The sequence below is a fragment of the Bactrocera neohumeralis genome, chromosome 2, assembly GCF_024586455.1.
Source record: "Bactrocera neohumeralis isolate Rockhampton chromosome 2, APGP_CSIRO_Bneo_wtdbg2-racon-allhic-juicebox.fasta_v2, whole genome shotgun sequence".
NCBI lineage: Eukaryota > Metazoa > Arthropoda > Insecta > Diptera > Tephritidae > Bactrocera > Bactrocera neohumeralis.
Genome location: NC_065919.1, coordinates 38,040,602 through 38,061,707, shown reverse-complemented (window position 1 = coordinate 38,061,707; position 21,106 = coordinate 38,040,602). Strand labels below are relative to the sequence as shown.

Sequence of the window (21,106 nt, the reverse complement as noted above, 5' to 3'; positions counted from 1 at the left end):
GCTGTTATGTCTCTCGGCTACCTCGGCAGCATTAGTGTTAATGCATCGCTTTGTGGCAACACCAAATGTGGTCAAGAAAATGCGGCAACTTTCAAAAGTTTTGTTTTTATTACTTCTACAACAACAATAATAGTTTCAATCGATTCGAGTTTCATGGTAGCTGCAGTAATTACACACGTACTCAAGCGCAACGCATGCGCATACGTAATGTGTTGCTCAAGTTGCATATGCCACGCGCAATTATAAGCGATTTTTGTTTTTTGAATGGTTTCATTGCAGCAACAGATTTATACAGCAGTATTGCGTGCTTAACCCAAGCAATTCACTCATCTCTACGCTGTCTCTTCTCGGTTTCAGTGAACCGTCATGTTGCATGCCAGTGATTTTTTAATTATCTTTATCTGCCGTCTACATTTTATTATATTTTTTCCTACTTATGCTGTTTACATTTTGGTTTTTTCGTGCCTCTGGACGTCTACATTTACGCCTACTTGCTGTTGTTGACTGGTTGTTTGGATTTCGCGCAGGAATTTTGATGGGTGTTGCCCGTGAAACGGTAATGCATTCCATTTAAATTTATTAAATATGAATATAAAATTTAAATCTTCGTACGTGGCTGTAATGTGCTGCGGCTGTAGTCGCACCGGCGGTTAGCATGCAGATCTTATCGAAAATAATTTTTTAGGATGGGTCCATTGTCAACCGTTTCTTGCTCAAGTGTAAGTGTGTTTGTTGTAAAAATGTATTTTTAATGAATTTTTGTTTACCCATTCATTTTGATTGTTTGCAATAAATAATAACAAATAAATAATTTACAAAATAGGTATTGTATATACCTTTCAAGGGCTCTAAAACTAGGGCTATTAAAAACAATTGCTAATAACGACGTTGGGTCCTAAACAAATATGGCTATGATTTAAAAATTAATAATCTATAGTGTCACTAATGAGATGGTCCTTGCAACCGGAAATTGTTAATTTTTTTCATAATTGAGCGCAGATCATTAAATTTAGTTGGTTGCCAAGAACAACTCTGGTTTCTTTTCATTATCCTAAAAGCCTCTCCCTGCCTTGCGACATTCGCTCGACTCCTTCAGGTTGTCGCGCATTAATTATGTACACCCAACTCGTGAATGTAGGTCAATTTGAAATAAAATCAGAAGAACACAAACCGCCTATGCGCCTGCGCAATCATAATTTGCACCAAAATTGAACAAATTAAGCCTCCGCTTTGCGCAGAGCGCTTCATTTAGTGCGAAAGTGGTTTCTCCGCCTGTGGCTGTTGCTGAGTTTGGCAATAAATGCAAAATATTGCACAATTATTTCCGTCGCAAAAAGAAAAGAGCGCAAATTGCAGCACAAGAACCACTTTTGGCGCGAATAACGGCACTGACATAGCGATGGCAACGCGCACTATTTGTCACAATAAAAACGTTCACACAACAGGCGCGCCGCCGCCATCGCAATAGTTCAGGATATACACGCCATTTAACTCAAGTCGCGCGTTGAATCAGCCTTTGGGTTGGTTTGGTTCACCGGGCGGGATGCAACGTGCGCTATCGTCTACCATAATTTGGTCTCAGTGCTGATGCGTGGGCAGCCAGCGCTATGACACATTTTATCATCATTAGCTGCCTTCCTGCTTGCCATCCGTCCCACACATACATACATATGTACTGCAATGTTTTTTCCGCTTTCTTCTTGATCGCACACAAGGAGCGAGCTAAGTTCAGAGCATGGCCTTTTGCTATTTATAATAGTTTTGTTATAGTTAATGCCACAAAGGCGTCGGCGACAGACTTAGACATCGGCGTGCCACATTGCGTTGAACTCGGTGACATAGAAGGCATTTAAAGTCACTTGATTGTGTCGAGTTCTTGTGGCTGGCTTTATTTCAACCCGCTTCTTTCATTTTTGGAGAAAGTGCATTTAAGTAACAGCAAAATATAAACTTCGCTTTAATTTGTTAAAGAGATCAACGTGTTATATAAGTAGACCAAATGGGAACTCTAGCGAGCCTCTCCTTTGATAAGCGTAAATACTATAGTAATGAATTACTGAATTAATAGTTAGCCTCACCGAGCGATTCTGTACTGGGATACAGTCAAAAGCCTCTAAAATTAAGATTTTAAATTAGAGACAATTTTTGAGACTAATCAGCTCTCACATTTCATTATTTAAAGATGTATTTACACTTGAATGAAAATAATATATGTTAATTATTAATAAAAATAAAAATATACGTTGACTTTGTTTAGGAATATTTACGAAATTTATGAGAAAATGATTTATTTTTAATTTTTTTGTGTTTGAGTTGCTTGATTTGCTAACGATCAGGTCACAAATTTGAGACAATATTTTGTAACTAGAAACTAGAGAATGTTGTGAGTATAACTAGTCTCAAATTGAGGCTTTACTTCAAAATGTCTCGAATAGTGGCTAGAGACTGTTTATAGAATTAAAACAGTTTCTTTTTTAATATTGCAATTGCGCGTCAGGGGTGTGTATCGAGAGTAAAAATTCTTATTTGAAGTGAATTAAATGTAATTTAGGTCTACAATTATACATATGTATGTATGTATACAGCTACATTTTTTTTGTAAATAAATTATAGATTTTCTGATTTGAGCTTTCATAAAGCAAAAATTTCTTTTAAAAATATTGTGAAATTAAAAAATGCTTCTTAATATGCCTTTGGTTGAAAACAGCTTTCACTGTTGGGCTTTGATATTTATTATATTTCAGCGAGCTTAGGCTTAAGCTCCTGAGCAATACGAAACATAATTAACGAGCGAAAAGAAAATTAGGTACTTTGCTCAAATGGGCTTGTCTGTTGTTGAAAAATTTGCATTTAAATATTTATGTGCAAATTTGTGTAATTATACGTCTATGCATTTATATCCATGCCATACCCATAACTTCAAATAGCTGTGAAAATACGAAACATCATTTGCACGTTAATTTTTTTGGAAAACTTAATACACCAATGCTTTAGGGTGCACTTTTGCCACTTGCAAACATACATATGTATATCGGCAAAATTTTATTTGAGTTTTGTCTTTTCAATCAAATTAGTAAACCTTACATTAAAATATTTATGTGGAACTATTTAATCAAATTGAAAACGTGACGTAAAGCATTCAGCTGGTTAACACACCTCACTCCTTTATGCGATAAAAAGAGTTAAGATAAGTTTTTAAATTAAAATTTCATTATAATAGCTGTATTTGATTCGTCAAGCTTTGGAGAGGGGCGAATCAAATACACTTTACCAGATGTTCAATCAAACGGGCAGCACTTGTGGTGCAGCCCTGCGCTAACATGCGTTCTGACAGTGAGATATTCGCAAACTCTATTGTACGAATTCAACTCGATAGCTTGGTTGTTAATTTAAGAAAATTTTTCTGGCAAGAGAAGTGTGCCCAAAGATAGCGAGCAGAGAAATGGCGACTCGGAGGCGGCTAAAATAGACTCTTGCATACATACATTAATTTTGATTCGGGAGTAATATTCGTTAGATACATACATATATAAACAGTATGTATGTATATACATATGTATTATACTATTTTCCATCTAAATCGATCACCCTATTGGATATGTTTGCATGAATGTATTCTTGTTTACATGATCATTCCAGTTGACATGCGACACGATGGGGGTAATGTACCCATTAAACATTCGGTATTTACGATAAAAAAAAACAAAGCAAACTGAATTGCGAAACAACGCGCCGCATAAACGTCTGCGCAAGCGCGTGCACATGCGCGTGCGCAATTTAAGCTTTATGGCGACATAAGCGGATTTGTGTTGCGTGGACGCACATTCAACAACAAAATGCAAAATAGCAACGCTTGCTTTAGCTTAAAGTGCTGAACACATAGAGCGCGACAGACTGCAAGCGACATCTGTCAAATATTAAAATACACACTTTCTAATGGACACAGTTATTTAGACAGCTGCACGACTACACGACTGCAGGCCGACAGCTGTGGCTCTCGCTAACTTCAAAATATTCTTATATTTGCCAACGACAGTAGAGTTGACAGTAGAGAGGAGTGATGCCACTAATAAGTAAAATGTAAACTTATTCAAAGCTCTAACAAACCTGACGTTATTTTACAAATAAAAGCATAAAATAGCTCTGTCATGTCATTTGTAATAACAACTTATAATTTAAAACAAATAAATCTACCTATTTACTTATTTTTTGCATAAAAAAATTTCTCTTTGAACAAAATATTAAAATTATTAGTATGGCCACAAAGAAATTGTGTACATGTCGCTGCCTTCTTACAAATGTTTACAGCTCACTGTCCTGCTGCCATGTTGTGTCGCGCTCTATGTGTTCAGCACTTAACTTTGAAAAAAATTGTGCGAAAAAGCTAATAGCATAAACGCAAATCCGACGTGGACGCACCAACATGGGTAAACACAAACAAAAGTTGCGTAAATGAAAGCTTTTTACTTTCTGTATTTGAGTTAACTCTCAGTATTTACTGTTATATATGTATGTATGTATACATACGTGTTTGATAAATAGATAAAATCATTGCAAGACTTCTGAAATTTGAGAAAAAAATACATACATATGTATATATTTTTTCAACTCACCTCTACTCGCTCCAGATACTCCTGGAAGGCCGTGTACGAGTCCTCGCCGTCGTCATCAGTCAAATCGCGCACCACAGCTAAATCGAGATTGTCCAGAGTGGCGGCCAATTTGCGGCAGTTGTCCGCCGTCGCGTCACTCGACGTGTTATCAGCTGACATGGCCGCCTTGCCATTGTGGTTGACCGCGCAGCCACTTCCGCATTTCGCGTTATTGCCGCCGCCAGCACAGCTGTTGTTGACGCTACGGCGCGGCATGGTTGCATAACCGGTGCTGCGTGCCAGACTTGAGCCCGCGCTTCTTGTCACAGGCGTCGAAGCTACTGCTGTGTGAGCCGCAGAGACTGATGTTGATTGAGGCGTTGCGGCTGCTCTCGAAGCAGCAGTTTCTGTCGCTTTTGCAATTTCCGTCCCGCCCATCACATGAGCTTGACTTGCATTGCTGCTCTCTCCGTTAGTTGTACACGGCTGTGCTTCACTTTTTCTTGTCATGTTTTGTTTGCCATTGCTCTGAATTTGGTTGTGATTCTGAGCTTGTTGCTGATGTAGCTTAATGGAGTTGTCATGATTTCGCGTTTGTTGCTCTGTGAGTAGGGAAGAGAAAGTATTGAAAAAAACTTATTTATAAGTGCATGTCAACAAATTGAAAATATAGAAAATGCAAATTACTAGACAATTAGATAAAAGCGAGAAATACTTGAAATTGCAGCGCTCACATTGCAGTTCATTCCGTACTCTTCGGCACCAGCACTTGGCGCTCACACATTTCAGTTTGATCTATCAACTGACTGCGTCTTCACAACTTACATCTGTTAACACGTGCCAATTTGTGCTCACTTGCAGTTCCCCAAAGCTCATAACGCTTGCCTCTGCTGTCATCAGCCATATTAATGTACGCTACCGGATAACAGGTGACCGATAACTCCAAACTTACATACATATACTATATATGATTATGGGCGCGCTACAAAAGTATCTTGAGTGCTTATGTACATATGGATGTACATGTGTTCTTAAGAAAGTTTTGTCAGTGAAAAAGTCGAAGCTTTTGAGGGTATTTGGAAAGCTCGTGTGCATATAATATAATATACATATGTACATACGAGCCTATTCTGAGACAATATCGGTTTTTCCAGCGCCTACTGTCACTAACTCATTGGCAGCATTCTTCGAAAACGTCTTCAGTATTTTTTCTAAATTTACTTGTATGTCTAGGATTAGAAGAGGTTTGTAACTGAGATTGTTCATGAATAGACAACATTTCGATAATGAATGTACTAAATTTTAATTTCTAAGTAACTATTTCCATCAAAAATTTTACTTACAAGGTTAAGTTCTAAACGCCTGGTAATCGGATACATTCTTTAACCTATAAGTCCTTTCCTAATGCCCTAAGACCAATGCCCTAAATTATTTTTGAACGGAATAGCTAAGTAATTAAAGTTAGATTCCATTGAGCCATTTCCCAATATAGGGCTCGCATTTAAGTAACTTGCTGATTTTCTTACAACATTGGCAAGTGTCTTCAGCCTGTTTACTTTTATAAACCGTTGATTTTTCTTAAAAAGGTATTAAATCAAAATACACCACAGCTTCTACAGCTTAACCAACACCATAGCAGTAATCATATGGCTCCATAATATTTGTGGAAGCACCTGGTTATAAGATTCAAATTTCAAAATGATTTATACAAGTTCATAAAATAAAGGTATAAAGAATAAAATCGAGCGGGTTTGAAAGGTGGATATCATAACGTGTATAACCCGCCGATAAAAGGACGCTCTGACCCACAAACTCAACGAGCTTGTGAAACGAAGCAACAACAACAAAGAAAATTCGAATTTACGGTCGAACCGAAATTGAGAGGCAAGTAACAGAACTCACGCGACTTCCCACTGCGGAGCCATATGCAGTTCTTTTAAAAACAATTACATACCTATGTATATACATATGTATACATATATGCATAGCAGTACTACTTTTGTGTATGTGTGTTGCTATATAAAGTTATTCGATTTTATTGCGCATGCGTGCGTTCGATTGATTCTTGATTAAATGCGAAGACAGTGTAGACTATGACAGCCATGCTGTGGAATCGGCCGTGAGCTGTGTCTGCCGCCAAATTCATTTTCATTAGCCACTGAGTGACCCTCAATGAAAGGCTGATGTTGCTCGCGTCAGCCACTCGTTACACAATTCATTCGTAAATCAACGGACGCAATAAGACACCACTCACACACACACCCACCAGTGTAAGCATTGCATAAATTTTAAGGGCCACCATGTACTAAATACGTTTTTATACCCAGGGTATATTGAATTCATCCCGAAGTTTGTAATACTCAGAACACAATTTCAGGGATCTTATAAAAAAAATACATATACATACATATGTACATATGCACTATATAAATGATCAGCGTGACGAACTGAGCCGAATTAGCTTTATCCGCCTGTCTCTCTGTGTATACACGAACTACTCTCTAAGTTTTTAAGATATCGATCTGAAATTTAGCCCACATTCTTTTCGTCTAACCTTTTGCATTGTGATTTATTTCATGTTTACTTGAACTGTGTAACATAGGCTGTATTCATAAAATTAGTTTGGAAACGTACCAGTAAAGTTTGTAACTAGTATATTCTCCTTGAATTCTAACTTGATTGAACACCATCACATTTATATACTTTATAGAACCACTTTCTGATGTGATTCTAACCATATAACTTTATGGTTGAAGTTTTGGAACTTGGCTTTTTGGATCGAGTCCGATAATCTTCCTCTCAGGCGATGTCCTTGTAGAACATCTTTGCGTGATTAGTTGGTATTTGGTAAATTTTCCTTGTAAAGTTGCTTATAAGTAGTTACACACTAGTTTATAACATGTTGATCTGACTGCTGTGTATACATGTACATATGTACAAAGCTTGGTCAGTACTTGCACATATGTACATACATACATACACACTGATCAACTCAATTGACTGAGTACCCCAACGCCGGATTTTTGCAACGTTTTACTCTTTTTCCAGTTTGCCCGCCTCAATTTAAAACCAGCCGCTGTCTGGGAGGTCTGCTGTCTCGCCGACCAGTTTCCGCGTCTTCCGCTTTTCTTCTTCGCACTGGCATACTACATTGATTTGCATCATAATAAAAGGAGTAAATATCGACCCACCGCATATGAGGAGTCTCCTGGACAGAAACTTTATGCCTTACTTTTAATTGGTAATTTTTGCACAATTACTTCCTTTTATTGATAAAATTTTTACCTAACTTTGAGACATTGTTTTATCATAAAAGCAAAGTTGAGTAAACATCTACATAAATAAGCGCAGAAATACAATTTTTTAATACATAAATCAATAAAATTATTTTAAGTAGGTAATGCATTGAAATATAAATATTTTATGCCTTCGATTTACGTAACTTCAAATGCAATATAAACTTTCCCTGGTATTTTCCCCAAAAAATTGTAAGTACCTATGTATATTTACATACATAGATATATGTATATGTGAATAAAAATATTTTTTTTAAATTTTTTTACTTGTATATGTATGTATATACTGTTGTTGTAATCAAATCAGCGATCTCTGCGCCGTGTTTGGCATGGGGGCCAACGTTGAAACTGCATTATAATTGACTTGCAAATGTTTAAATTTCAATTACTGCTTTTTAAAGCTCAAGCCAATTCAGCAGTAGCGGGGAGACTTGTAAACAAAAAAATTGTTTTGTTAAACAGTAATTTGTGTTTACGTATTATGCTGTTTTTTTTTAACAAATAAATTTTTAGCAGCTTTTTATGCGATGGTAGCAAAAATGGGTGTGTCCGGCAACAGCATTTTTTATTTCTTTTACCGAGAATTTGATTGTTTATAAAATTGGCCGCCTTGGGGCAACAAACACAGTTAAATATTATTTTTAGATTTTATACCTCTTATAAAAATTAATGGTAGTTGTATTAACCAGAAAGAAATAAAAAATTCATTGGCCTCGAACCATGAAGAGAATATTTACTATTGCATTCATTCATTCTCCTCAACAACAGAATGATGAAATAAACCCATATGACATTATTTCCTCTTTGAACACCTCTTTATAAATATCATGGAAAATAAGTGCGAAATTTCAAATACATTTATACATATGTAGATATGTAAATATTTCATTTCATCTTATACTAATTTAGTCCAATCGGAAACCTTGACAATCTCTTAGAAGGCGAATATATTCCAAAAATATACGTTTAAATATAAAATGTTCGTAACCGGGTTTCCGTTGCTCCAAAACAATTTTTATCCCATAAATGTATATTTAAGCTGATAACATAAACAGACCAGATAATATCCTTCAAAAATGATGCTTAGTCAAGAGCTTCTTAGTCGTGTGTGAAGCAAATGAATAGAAGTACCAAAAGCAAGCATGTCTCAATTTGGGTCATATTTGAAGAACAATCTTTTCCGGTTCAATTTTCATTATTATTATTTTACTGATTTCTGTAGCCGGTATTGATTAATAGTTTTCGCTGAATTTCAAACAAAGGTCACTGATTGACTTTGAACTATTCTGTATCTGTAATTAAAACGGTCGATTTGCTTGGGGTCCAAAAAAACGGGAATTTCGCTTATAGGTTTAAAACCGGTAATTTTCAAGCGAAATAAAGTAATTTAGGAATTATTAAAATTTGTTCTTCAGTTTTTTAGATTTCCGCAAGAAATTTAATACACAGGCTTACTTTGATATTGTGTTGATTATTTGTCTAAATTACTAGATCCGATAACTACATAATACATATACGAGTATGTATGTATCTCCCATGTAATCGATAATTTTCGTTTTATTTTCCGTAAGCGTTTCTACTTCTTGGAATTTTGAATTGATACTGAACCAGTAAGGAAGAGCTAAGTTCATTTATATAAATCTTTATATAAGAAATGGAAACTAAGGGAAGAACTGACCCGATTCAACCCATTTTTGACACACAGACAGACTACAATCAGGAAAAGATTCTCTCTGAATTTCAATTATACATTTAACACATTGACAGATATTTTCGGTAAAAAGTCAACTACAAACACTGCGTTCACATATTGTTTAGTCATAAGGTGGCACATTCTTGATTTGTGTCCTGGAAAGTGGAAGTTTCAAATGGAAATTAAATTTGTGTTAAATGCGAAGTAGGCGTGGCTGTACTTCGATCGCCCGTTTTCACAGATAGGAATATCAGAGGTATGGTATTTGGTTGAAATCGGTAGGACGGGTCCTTAGATATGGTAAAATTGGGCGGTGCCAAGCCCACCGTACGATGTAAAATTTAGTGCTTCTGGCGTATTCAGCTATTGATTTATAGCGCTTTTAGTACATTTTAACAGTACCGTTATATGGGGAGTGAATGAGGGTTATCATCTTGTTCCATCCATTTTCGGTGGGAGTATTTACGCTAGGCGAATTTAACTGTTGTATCTTAAGTGGTTTCAGAGATCTGCATATTAAACTTATTAGAGGGTGGGGCCACGCCGACTTTCGCAATATTTTTTTTCCACAGGTGCACTTTATGTCTTACTTTAATGTTTAGTTATGGTACATTGGTCCGATTACGCCCATATACGAACTCGAATTTTTATTTTATTTTGCCAAGGAACGCGCATTTCAATTTATACTCAAGTTACAGCTTGCATGGACAGACATACAGGTAGTTACTCGGATTTCAACTCACATCGTCATCCTGATCATTTATATATATCTAATCCTTTATCTGGCTCTCACGTCACTGTTGACAGTCATAACTTTGAAGTTGTAGATAGTTTCGTATATTTAGGAAGCAGCATAAACACCACCAACAATGTCAGCCTTGAAATCCAACGCAGCATAACTCTTGCCAACAGGTGCTACTTCGGACTGAGTAGGCAATTGAGAAGTAAAGTCGACGAATAAAAACCAAACTCTATAAGTCACTCATAATTCCCGTCCTGCTATACATATGGTGCAGAGGCTTGGATGATGACAACAACTGATGAGTTGACGTTGCGAGTTTCCGAGAGAAAAGTTCTGCGAAAGATTTATGGTTCTTTGCGCGTTGGTCACGGCGACTATCGCATTCGATGGAACGATGAGCTGTATGAGATATACATATGACGAAATTGACATAGTTCAGCGGATTAAAAGACAGCATCTAAGCTGGCTAGGTCATGTTATCCGAATGGACGAAAACACTCCAGCTCTGAAAGCATTCGACGCAGTACCCGCCCGGGGAAGCAGAGGAAGAGGAAGACCTCCACTCCGTTGGAAAGACCAGGCTACGCTTGGAATATCCAATTGGCGATAAGAAGAAACGACTGGCGCACTATTGTTAACTCGGCTATAATCGCGTAAGCGGTGTCTACGCCAATAAAGAAGAAGAAGAATCCTTTATGTATCTCCGTTAGGTGAACATCACTGTTGTACTCTGTAGCAACATGTTGCAAGAGTGTATAAATATGCACCGTCTCCGACTGATACTCAGCGCGAGTGGACTATTCTTTCTCTGTGGTGCTCATCAATTTTCTGCTTTCCGCTAAGCATTATTCTTGTGCGCATAATTTCAAAGTTGTAACAACACACGTGTTAAGTACATTACAAGTGCCTGTGCTTTAATTAGGTACATCCAAACTAAGGAAATTCTAAAAATTAAAACTGTGAACAAATACACGATACGTGATGCTATAAAATTACATAAAGCACAAGTGCCCAGCCTTCCAAACACTACTTTTGCAGAAAAAGTAAATCAAAACGAAAACTTCCTACAGCACATTCCATTCATATACCTTCCGAATCCAATAAAACTTCGTCTGAAGTCTCTCACACTGACACTGTAAAGAGCACTAACACTGCTCAAACATATCTTACTCCAAACGCCAACAACGACTTAAACACCTCAGCAACCTCTTCTTACGCTCTAAAACTAAATTATATACCAACAAGTAAGAAGGGCTAAGTTCGGGTGTCACCGAACATTTTATACTCTCGCATGGTAAAGTGATAATCGAGATTTCATAATACGTCATTTACATATTTTTCAAATACCGTATTTTTGTAAAGTTTTATTCCGCTATCATCATTGGTTCCTAATGTTTATACTCGTATTATACAGAGAAGGCATCAGATGGAATTCAAAATAGCTTTATATTGGAAGAAGGCGTGGTTGTGAACCGATTTCACCCATATTTCGTACATGTCATCAGGGTGTTAAGAAAATATTATATACCAAATTTCATTGAAATCGGTATAGTAGCTCCTGAGATATGATTCTTGGTCCATAAGTGGGCGGCGCCACTCCCTTTTTCAATTTTTAAAAAAAGCCTGGGTGCAGCTTCCTTCTGCCACTTCTTCTGTAAAATTTAGTGTTTCTGACGTTTTTTGTTAGTCGGTTAACGCACTTTTAGTGATTTTGAACATAACCTTTGTATGGGAGGTGGGCGTGGTTATTATCAGATTTCTTCCATTTTTGAACTGTATATGGAAATACCTGAAGAAAACGACTCTGTAGACTTTGGTTGACATAGCTATAGTAGTTTCCGAGATATGTACAAAACTTAGTAGGGGGCGGGGCCACTCCCACTTTTCCAAAACAATTGCGTGCAAATATGCCCCTCCCTAATGCGATCCTTTGTGCCAAATTTCACTTTAATATCTTTATTTATGGCTTAGTTATGTCACTTTATAGGTTTTCGGTTTCCGCCATTTTGTGGGCGTGGCAGTGGTCCGATTTTGCCCATCTTCGAACTTAACCTTCTTATGGAGCCAAGGAATACGTGTACCAAGTTTCATCATAATATCTCAATTTTTACTCAAGTTACAGCTTGCACGGACGGACGGACGGACAGACGGACGGACGGACAGACAGACATCCGGATTTCGACTCTACTCGTCGCCCTGATCACTTTGGTATATATAACCCTATATCTGACTCTTTTAGTTTTAGGACTTACAAACAACCGTTATGTGAACAAAACTATAATACTCTTGTTAGCAACATTGTTGCGAGAGTATAAAAAAAGTAACACAATAAATCCAGTAAACTCTCAATCTCTCCCATTTGTTTCTCTCAATTCTTCCTCCCACAAAACTCTTAACAGCTTTGCTAATAATTCCACATCTCAAGCTACTAACTCCTCTCATTCCTTTATCAGCGAACTACAATCTCACCACACTTCAAATGCTTTTATCAACAACTCATAAATCAACCCATTAATTACTCAACAATACAGTCACTCAGACCGTGATCAGATTATGCCAACTTTCGACGATGAAGAAATTTAATCCATTCTTCTTTGTCCTATGTGCTCTATGTTCAATATACTTCAATGGAACATAAAAGGGTTCTACAACAACAACACTGAACTTGAAATTCTCATTAAAGAAATCTCACCACACTTCATTGCCTTACAAGAAACTCATCTTGCTGTAAATAAAGACGCTTTTGTACCAAATAAGTTTCTCGGCTATTTCTTAAATTTACCTCAGAATTTAACAAACAAACAAGGTATTGCTGTTTTAGTAAGAAAAGACATTCCACATAAATTCCTCGAAATCCATTCAAATATAGCTTCTTTAGCCATTCAGATATCCAGAGAATTGAAATTTACGATTATTTGCTTTTATATTATTTACTGAGCTTCAGCAAATTCTCTCCTCAGTACCCAAGCCCGTAATCCTGGTTGGAGATATGAATTCGTGGTCCCCATTATGGGGCTCCCCCCGAACCAACCAAAGAGGATTAATTCTGGAAAACTTAGTTCTTACAGAGAATCTTACCGTATTGAACGATGGTGCTGTGACTCATTTTTCAACTCATAATTCTTTTACGCACGTCGACCTATCTATTTGCTCTACCAATATAGCTCCAAAAGTAAATAGCCATACTCTGGATAGTTTGTGTGGTAGTGACCACTACCCAATAGTAACTGAAAATGCAATGTCATCCTTTGCAAAGGCTTTTCCTAAACCAAAGTTCCTGAAAGGAAAAGCAGACTGGTCTAAATACACGCAAAAGGCAATTCTGTTCTGCGATCAAATCCCGGTATCTCAAAATGTCAATAAAGAGGCGGCTAATATCACCAAACTATTAAGGTCTGCAGCGCACCTTTCAATCCCCCAAACTGTTTCTAAACCCCATAAAAAGTAGTTCCATACTGGTCAAAGGAGTTGGAGAGCTTAAGAAATCTAAAACAGCATAACTGGAGACAATACAAGCTTTCCAGAACAGAAGCCAACCTGATTTTATACAAGAAAGCAAATGCAATTTTTCGTAAAAAAACTAAAAAAAGCAAAACGAATGTGCTTCGAAAAACTCACCACAGAAATAAATCCCAGTTCAAATCCTAAAAAGATGTGGTCGGACATTAAAATGCTAACTGGCTCACCTTCCTAAGTTCTAGCGACGGGAACTTTAGCTCTGCTTTTATAGATAAATAATATGAAACTCTGAGTCGTAGGTGCAATCAGCTTAACTCGCCAGCTAAAATAATAGAATCAGAGATCACTTATCTAGAATTCGAAAGTACAATATTTTCTCTGTCTGGGAAAACTCCTGGCAACTATTGCTAAACTGAAATAAACATAACTGAATTAAGTTTTTATCTTCGATCGAAAATCTACAACTATAGATTTACGTACAAGCATAGACAAAACAAAGCTGGACAAGCCTTACTTAACATACACTTGCCAATTTCAATGTGCCGTAAGCCAAAATTGGAGAAAACCTAAAAAAGGAAAAATCGATCTATCACAGCAATTTGTTTAAACCAATTAGGCTTTTGTCGGATTGCTGGCAATTGTCTGTGTTGGATGGACAAACGTGGTGGTGAAGGCGCTGGTGTATTAATTCCGAAACTTTCACACTTACTTACTGCAAACACCGCCACGATTCAAGTAGATGTAGTACACCAAAGAAAGTGGCACACTCAACGAAGCGCTTAGATAAGCGCACAAAGGCGATTGTATGGCAGGAGCCAGCGAATTGATTATATATGTATGTATCTTGTAAGGTACACAGTAAGGACGGCTGTCGCACTATCTTCAGCCATATCGAGCATTAAAGACAATTCATCTTAAAACACTAATTGAGGACTACCACAACAAAGCTAAACGGGCGCGAAGCCAAATAAACACGTGGTTGCACAAGCAGCGCCAAAGCAGAGTACAATAGCAACGGCGGAGCAACAGACGCGTTGAAAATATGCTTAAAACCTTTAAAGGATAGACAAGATTATGTTGGAATAAAGATTAAGTTAAGATTAATTTTTTATGACCTCTGGAACCCCATGACTGACGTCTGTGAATACGGACAAGGAAGTACGCAATAAGCCATGCATAACAGCATGCCGCAGAGAATATGAAGTGCGTTTGGCCAAAGGAAGCTGGCTGGTGGGTCGTGTCCAAATAGGGAATAAAGTAAATCAAAGGACGACAAGGCAGCAGGTGCGTATGGTAGGGAAGGGATGTAGGTGACTCTTGTAGGCTTGTCGCAGGTTTCAGATTGCGTTGAGCTCCAACACAGAGTACTTAAAACTGAGTTCATAATGCGACGCAATGTCTAACGAGACAACGGTCAAAAACAATCAACGCCAACGTAAGAAGAGAAAACGGCATGTAGGCGGTATCCGCGGACAAAGCCTATCTAATTCTGTCAATGAAAATTCAAGGCATGCAAAACGGTAATGTCAAAAGTCGAATCTCTGCAATGAAAAAGGACTGCAATTCAGTGGAGGACTGCATGGCTGAGTTGCGTTCATAGGTTGTTCACTGTTGGCTACCAACCGTATACTCTTGCGCGTATTGCTCACGTCTCGTTACAGTGCTACGCCAGCTTCATTATAGTCTATGCTCCTGAATCGCATAACCGCAGCCGCTAGCTATTGCAGCACAACTTGATATCAACGCAGCGCTTCATTATGTCGGTTTCGGTCTATAAGGTTGGTACGCAGCTCTCAAGTAATTGCTCAAGAAAAAAATACATTATTTCTCAAGTAATTTTGACAGCTGGTTATGCATTGTGAACGATCTACATTAGAAGAGCAAGAGAGATTAAACAAAGAAAACAAACTTTGTGCGTAATATGTATGAGTGTACGTGTATGGTAACATAAATATTTTCATTGAGATTTGAGAAATGTTGTTGATGATTGGTAGGTTTTATACAACATTTCAAAATGGAATATACTTCATAATAATGATTTCAACTAATTTAGGATGAATTTGACGATTACTTCGAATTTCCTTCAAGAAACAATTGTTGATTTGATGTTTCTTCGCAAAACCAGGTTTGCCATATTCACATTTTACTGAAAAAAAGTATCAAAAATTGGTACTAGATTTCTGGAGAGCTGCGTACTAGCACAAGTAAATTTATCGCAGGAAAGTTTCTTGACCGTTTCTTAAGCGTTTTTTTATATGAAGTTTTTACGTTTCTTGAGAGCTGCGTACTAAGCTTATACTAGAATTCCTTGAAATATCGACCAGTCCACCACAGTGTCACAGGCGAGCGTTCGCAAATATGTTACATGACCAGCATACTGTGGATGAGAAGTTTAAACTCTGCATGCAGGCGGTCTTTATGTCACCTGAACTTTGTTTTGTTTTTTTTTTTTTTTTTTTTTGAAATTCACTTCTTTCAAGCCTCATCTTCATATCGAAGAATACCAGCTATTTTTCTAAGCAAGTAGAAGAAGTCATTGTTTGCAATTAATCGGTATTGTTTGCGTGAAATATCCTTCATGTCACGTGGGAAACATTTAACTGCAGTCTTAAATTAAACTAGGTCACAGAGAATAAAAGAGTTTATTGAGGAATATTTCTCTAACTTTTAAAATATTTTCGAATGGCGATGTTATCTGCCAGATGGCATGACTAAAGAGAGAGTAAATAACGTATTCTCTTAGTAAATTGCTTCAAAAAATGTTTGCTTTCTTTCTGTGAATTGCTAGAAAAGCTATAGTATAATTATTCGATCGTTCAGGTTATATCGTAGCTAAAGTGGTCCGATATCGGTATCTCCAACTAATGAGCAGCTTCTTGGTAAGAAAAGAACAGGAGAAAAGTTACAGATCGAGATAGATAGATAGATATAGATTAATAAAAAAAAAAATGCTATGAAGATGTCCGCTTATCTTTACAAAAAGCTTTCCATACAATAGCTTGCTTTTCATCTTAAATTTGAACCTATCCCAAAACCTGAAGAAATTTCAAAATAAAATTGCTTTTAAAGTGTTTTTAAGCCACTCAGGCGCGTATATTAAACTTGAAATGCACACTTTCGAAATCCATTAATAAAATAAGAGGAAATATATATGTAAATATGTAATAGATAAACGATATGATTTGATGTTTCCACATTTTTCTCATTTTATTGAAAGTTGTCGCTTCTATTATTTATTATTGTGAGGGACCCTTACAAAAGCTAGTATATGTGTACCTTTTAAAGGTGAATAAGCGTAGTGCAACGCGTACACAAACAAATATTATGCACGCAGTGGTGCGTATGACTGCACCCAGTGAAGAACAACAATAACAATGATATAAATGTGGATTGTATATTTTTGCAACAACTTCCATATGCTCAGCCTGGCGTATGTACATCTCTACAGCTGCAAAAAGCGTGCAGTTTGCATGAGTTGTTAGTTTATTTGCATGCATAAGCGCTGTCGCCTTTGGTATTACCAAGGATGTGGCATGCCACGACGTATGAAGCGCGCACTGAATAGCTAATTTGCCAATCTGTGTTGAATGGAAATGTAAAAATGTGAAACGAAACCTGATAAACGAAAAGAAAAAACAAGGACAAGACACATGCGAATCACAGCCATTACTACTAATTTTTTTCTCTAACGCGGAAGCAACACACCCAGTAATTTGTACTTTTTTCGATACTATTTGCGTTTGCTCGATTGCAAATGACTTGATTATTGCAAATTCGCATAATTGCTAGCAATTATTACCCTTATGGTTTTTGGTTTTGGCTTTTGTCTTTTCTAAGCTCAGATTCGTGCAAACGAGCCTCACCAGCATGACTCATCCGCTATTTGTTTTGATATTTGTTCACTTCAGCGCATGAGTCACTCAGTTCGGCGAGACGAATGTGACAACTGCCTCCGGTTGTGCACACTTGTACATAAAAAGCCACGAGAAAAAAGCTTTTATAATTTGCGCTGTAATTCGTTCAGTGGCGCATTGGGTCAGTGCCATTTTTTCTTTCTCTCGGGCTCCAACATATTCGTGCCCTTTTGACTTGTTTTAATACGGTAGTTGTTGTTTTTTGCATTATTCTCAAATTATGTACATTTTGCAATAACTTTTTTGTACTCAGTGTGTTATTAGCAATCTTATGGCATATCACGTTCGGTTCGTGTTCAAATTTCATTGCAACTCGACGAATATTTTACAAAATAATACGTTGTTCTCTAACAGAACACACAATTATTTTAAAAGTATTTGAAAGCTGCATACTTGCAATAGAATGCTGTTATTTTTTAGCGGAATTTAACTAGAAGCAGTTAGCAAAGGCATAATTGCAATAATTTCTAGACGAAAGCAGGTATTCCTATTAAAAAGCTTTACAGAACGCATATACATACATACGGTATATGTAATTAGGGTTAGGTTAATCTTATCTTGGTCTTGCCTTAAGTTGTTGTTTTTTCTTAAATTTTATGTCTGTAGGCTAAGCAAGGGTAGTTCATACTTCGAAAACGAGGTTTCGTTTAGGACCGCTGTTAAGTATTGCAACTAACGTTTTTGGAGTAGCCCATGGGCGACCATATATCAAAATATGTATTGAGAATGACAACTTATGGTAGTAATACTACTTTTCATCATAGTATAAAAAATATCAAAAATTTAAGATGCAATATATGTATACTCCCTTTTCTATTTATTTACAAAAGTTTCCCGCATAATAATATACCAAAATGTATCTGCGTTCTTTAATCAACTACCAACCACGATAAAATAGGGCCTTAAATAATTGGACTATTATTTCGCCGCGGTTTTACTCCCAGCCTAATGCTAATTATTCTATAGTTCTAGTCATTTAGCCCCGATTTATCGAAACATCTCCACTCGGAGACGAATTAAAATTTACCCGAGCCACAGTTTATAACACGATGTGTCAATATATTGAAAGGAATTATGAAATTATTTTGCTTAAATCGTTACGCCTTTCCCTTTAACATTTATATACCCCTTATGCTGAACACTCACCATTCCCAGCGGCAAAGGCCGCAATGCGTTGTTTTACGGATGTGCGTGGTCTCGCAGCCGTCGTAGTTTCCTGCGGATTGCCTTGAACTACTTCTCCTCCCGCTCGAGCATTGCCCACACTATTGTAAGCTCGTGCCGACACTGTCGCGGTGACAATAGACTTTGTTATTGTGGTTGGTGTAGTGACTGGCGATGGAGTTTTAGACGATTCCGTCGAAGGCGTTCGCTTCACCAGCGTTGTTTTGATCACAGTTGTTAAGGAGGGTGTTGATGGGCGCGACGATGGCGTTGGCGATGCAGCAGTGTTGCGAAACTGCACCGCAGCGACTTCTGCTACAATTGTTGTTGCCGTGTTCGTCACGGACGCGGACGCGGACGCGGACGTGGGCATGTCGGTTGTTGCAGTGTTGCCAGTCATGTTCGTCGCTGTTCTCACACTGCAGGGCGCAATTTCCGTTGTGGTCGCTGTGGAAGCGTTGTCTGTCGCGACGCAGTCCTTTGTTGTTGCTGTCGTTGCGTTTGTGACTGGGGTTGTTGCTGTTGATCTCAACCCACACTCGACGCGCGAATGCTTGCGACTCGCCGCATTCGTTGTGGTTATTGTCATTTTATTCTGCAAATCAATTTTGCTGTCGCTTTCGCTGTTGTTGGCTTTATCGTTGTTATAGTTGATACTATTGTTTTGGCTTTGTTTTTGCTGTGCAGTCGATCGGTTCGAATCGGGCGCGGTCGTCGTTGTAGATGAGTCAAGTTGGCAATTAACGCGCGCTTGTAGCTCACTAAAGTCACCGCTGTCGCCTGTAATCTTAACACTTACACAGTGTTGTTTTTGTTGCGTTTGTTGTCCCTTACAATTAATATTGCTATGTTTAAGTTCACTATCGCTAAGTCTTTGGATTTTTTGTTGATCGTTCTTGTGGTCATCGGCCAGCCCGTCGTTAGCCAGCTGTTTTTGTTGTTGTTGTTCACAAACAACACGTTTATCACTTTTACATGCGCCCGCACAATTGTTGCCAACAACTTTTCCTGTTGTTGTACTGCTGCCGCCTGCTACTTTCGGTTCACAATTGTCCGCAATCAGCGCACTGCTACCGTTATTACCATCGCTCTTGTCGTTTTCACAATCACAGATGTTGTTATTGTTACTGGTGCTCTTATCGTTAGCGCTTGTGTTGCCGCTGCTATTATGAAAGCTTTTGTCATGTCGCATTTGTTGCAAATGATCCGCTTTGTGGCATTGCGTTGCTAACTCTACTCTTTTGGGTTGTTGCTGCCTTTGCGGTATTATTGGCAATTGGGGCGCTGCATTCATTAGGCGCAATCTACGATTTCCGGCATTGTCGACAACATCACAGATATCATCGTAGTCGTCCGCAAAGTTATTACCGACGATTGTAGCAGCAGATCCCTCTCTGCCCTGTTGTTGCAATTGCAGCCACTTGTCAGTTTCACGCTGATGTCCGTCTAATTCTTTAAAGTTGACTAACGCTACGCTGTCCGCGCAATTGTCGGTGTTACCGTTTTTCGTCTCGCAACTTCGCACACTACTGTAGTTTCGGTCGCTGTTACCTTTGATGCTGATGTGGTTGTTGCTATCGCCTTGCCTATCGACATCATCGATGTACGTAAAATCATTATCTAAGAAAATATTGCGAGCGTCTAAGGTGGACTTCGCCTTTGGTTGTTTCAAGTTGTAGCGGCGCCGGATTCGGGCAACAGCAGAATTTCGTTGCCTTCGGCGAGGTGGGTGAGGCGAGGGGTGGGAAAGTGTTGGTGGCAGTTGCGGCAGCAGCATCAGTCCATTTCTCAAGTAAGGCCAACTCACGAGCCCTGGACATGGCAGCGAATGGCCATTGAAGATTGAAAGTCGAAGGGTTTCTCGGTATAACTGTAAAGAAAGTAGTGCAGATGAGATTAGTGAAAACTATATTTCTTCCAATTTACAAATTTATTTAAGCATACATTAGACTGTGCCAAATAAATAAAATATTTTTTTTTTTTCGGTCCCATATCAAAATTTCGTTGAGAGTCACGAAAAAAAATTTGTGTAAAAATTTGAGCCCTTTATCTTCATTTTTCAGTTAGCGCTCGCAAAAATAAGAATTTTCGTCAAAAAATGTCTTTTTTCATTCATTTTTTGGTTATAGATAATTTAAAATACCAAATATAAAAAAACTCTTGGTATGGTTTTGTAGGAAATTAAATTCTCTACAAAAATGATCCTTTCTCGAATTTATAGAATCAACACCGTTTTCTTTATTGCG

The 21,106-nt window shown here is 37.8% G+C and overlaps 1 protein-coding gene across 1 annotated transcript; it reads right to left on the bottom strand.

Annotated features, from left to right (window-relative positions):
* Positions 1 to 1,248: 1,248 nt before the first annotated feature.
* Positions 1,249 to 20,637, bottom strand: LOC126751571 (mucin-5AC-like). The gene is made up of 3 exons (XM_050461945.1): positions 18,843 to 20,637; positions 4,614 to 5,194; positions 1,249 to 1,284 (listed from the first exon to the last, which is right to left on the bottom strand). Exons 1-3 carry the CDS (start codon positions 20,635 to 20,637, stop codon positions 1,249 to 1,251), a joined length of 2,412 nt encoding a protein of 803 aa, XP_050317902.1.
* Between the last annotated feature and the right edge of the window lie 469 nt (positions 20,638 to 21,106).

Bases quoted from the DNA above. Each gene is read 5' to 3' on its own strand.
- LOC126751571 (XM_050461945.1), bottom strand. From the start codon at position 20,637: ATGCTGCTGCCGCAACTGCCACCAACACTTTCCCACCCCTCGCCTCAC. The intron at 5,195-18,842 runs GTGAGTGTTCAG...CCCTACTCACAG, and splicing joins GGCCTTTGCCGCTGGGAATG to AGCAACAAACGCGAAATCAT. The intron at 1,285-4,613 runs GTGAGTTGAAAA...TGCCAAACTCAG, and splicing joins AGTATCTGGAGCGAGTAGAG to CAACAGCCACAGGCGGAGAA.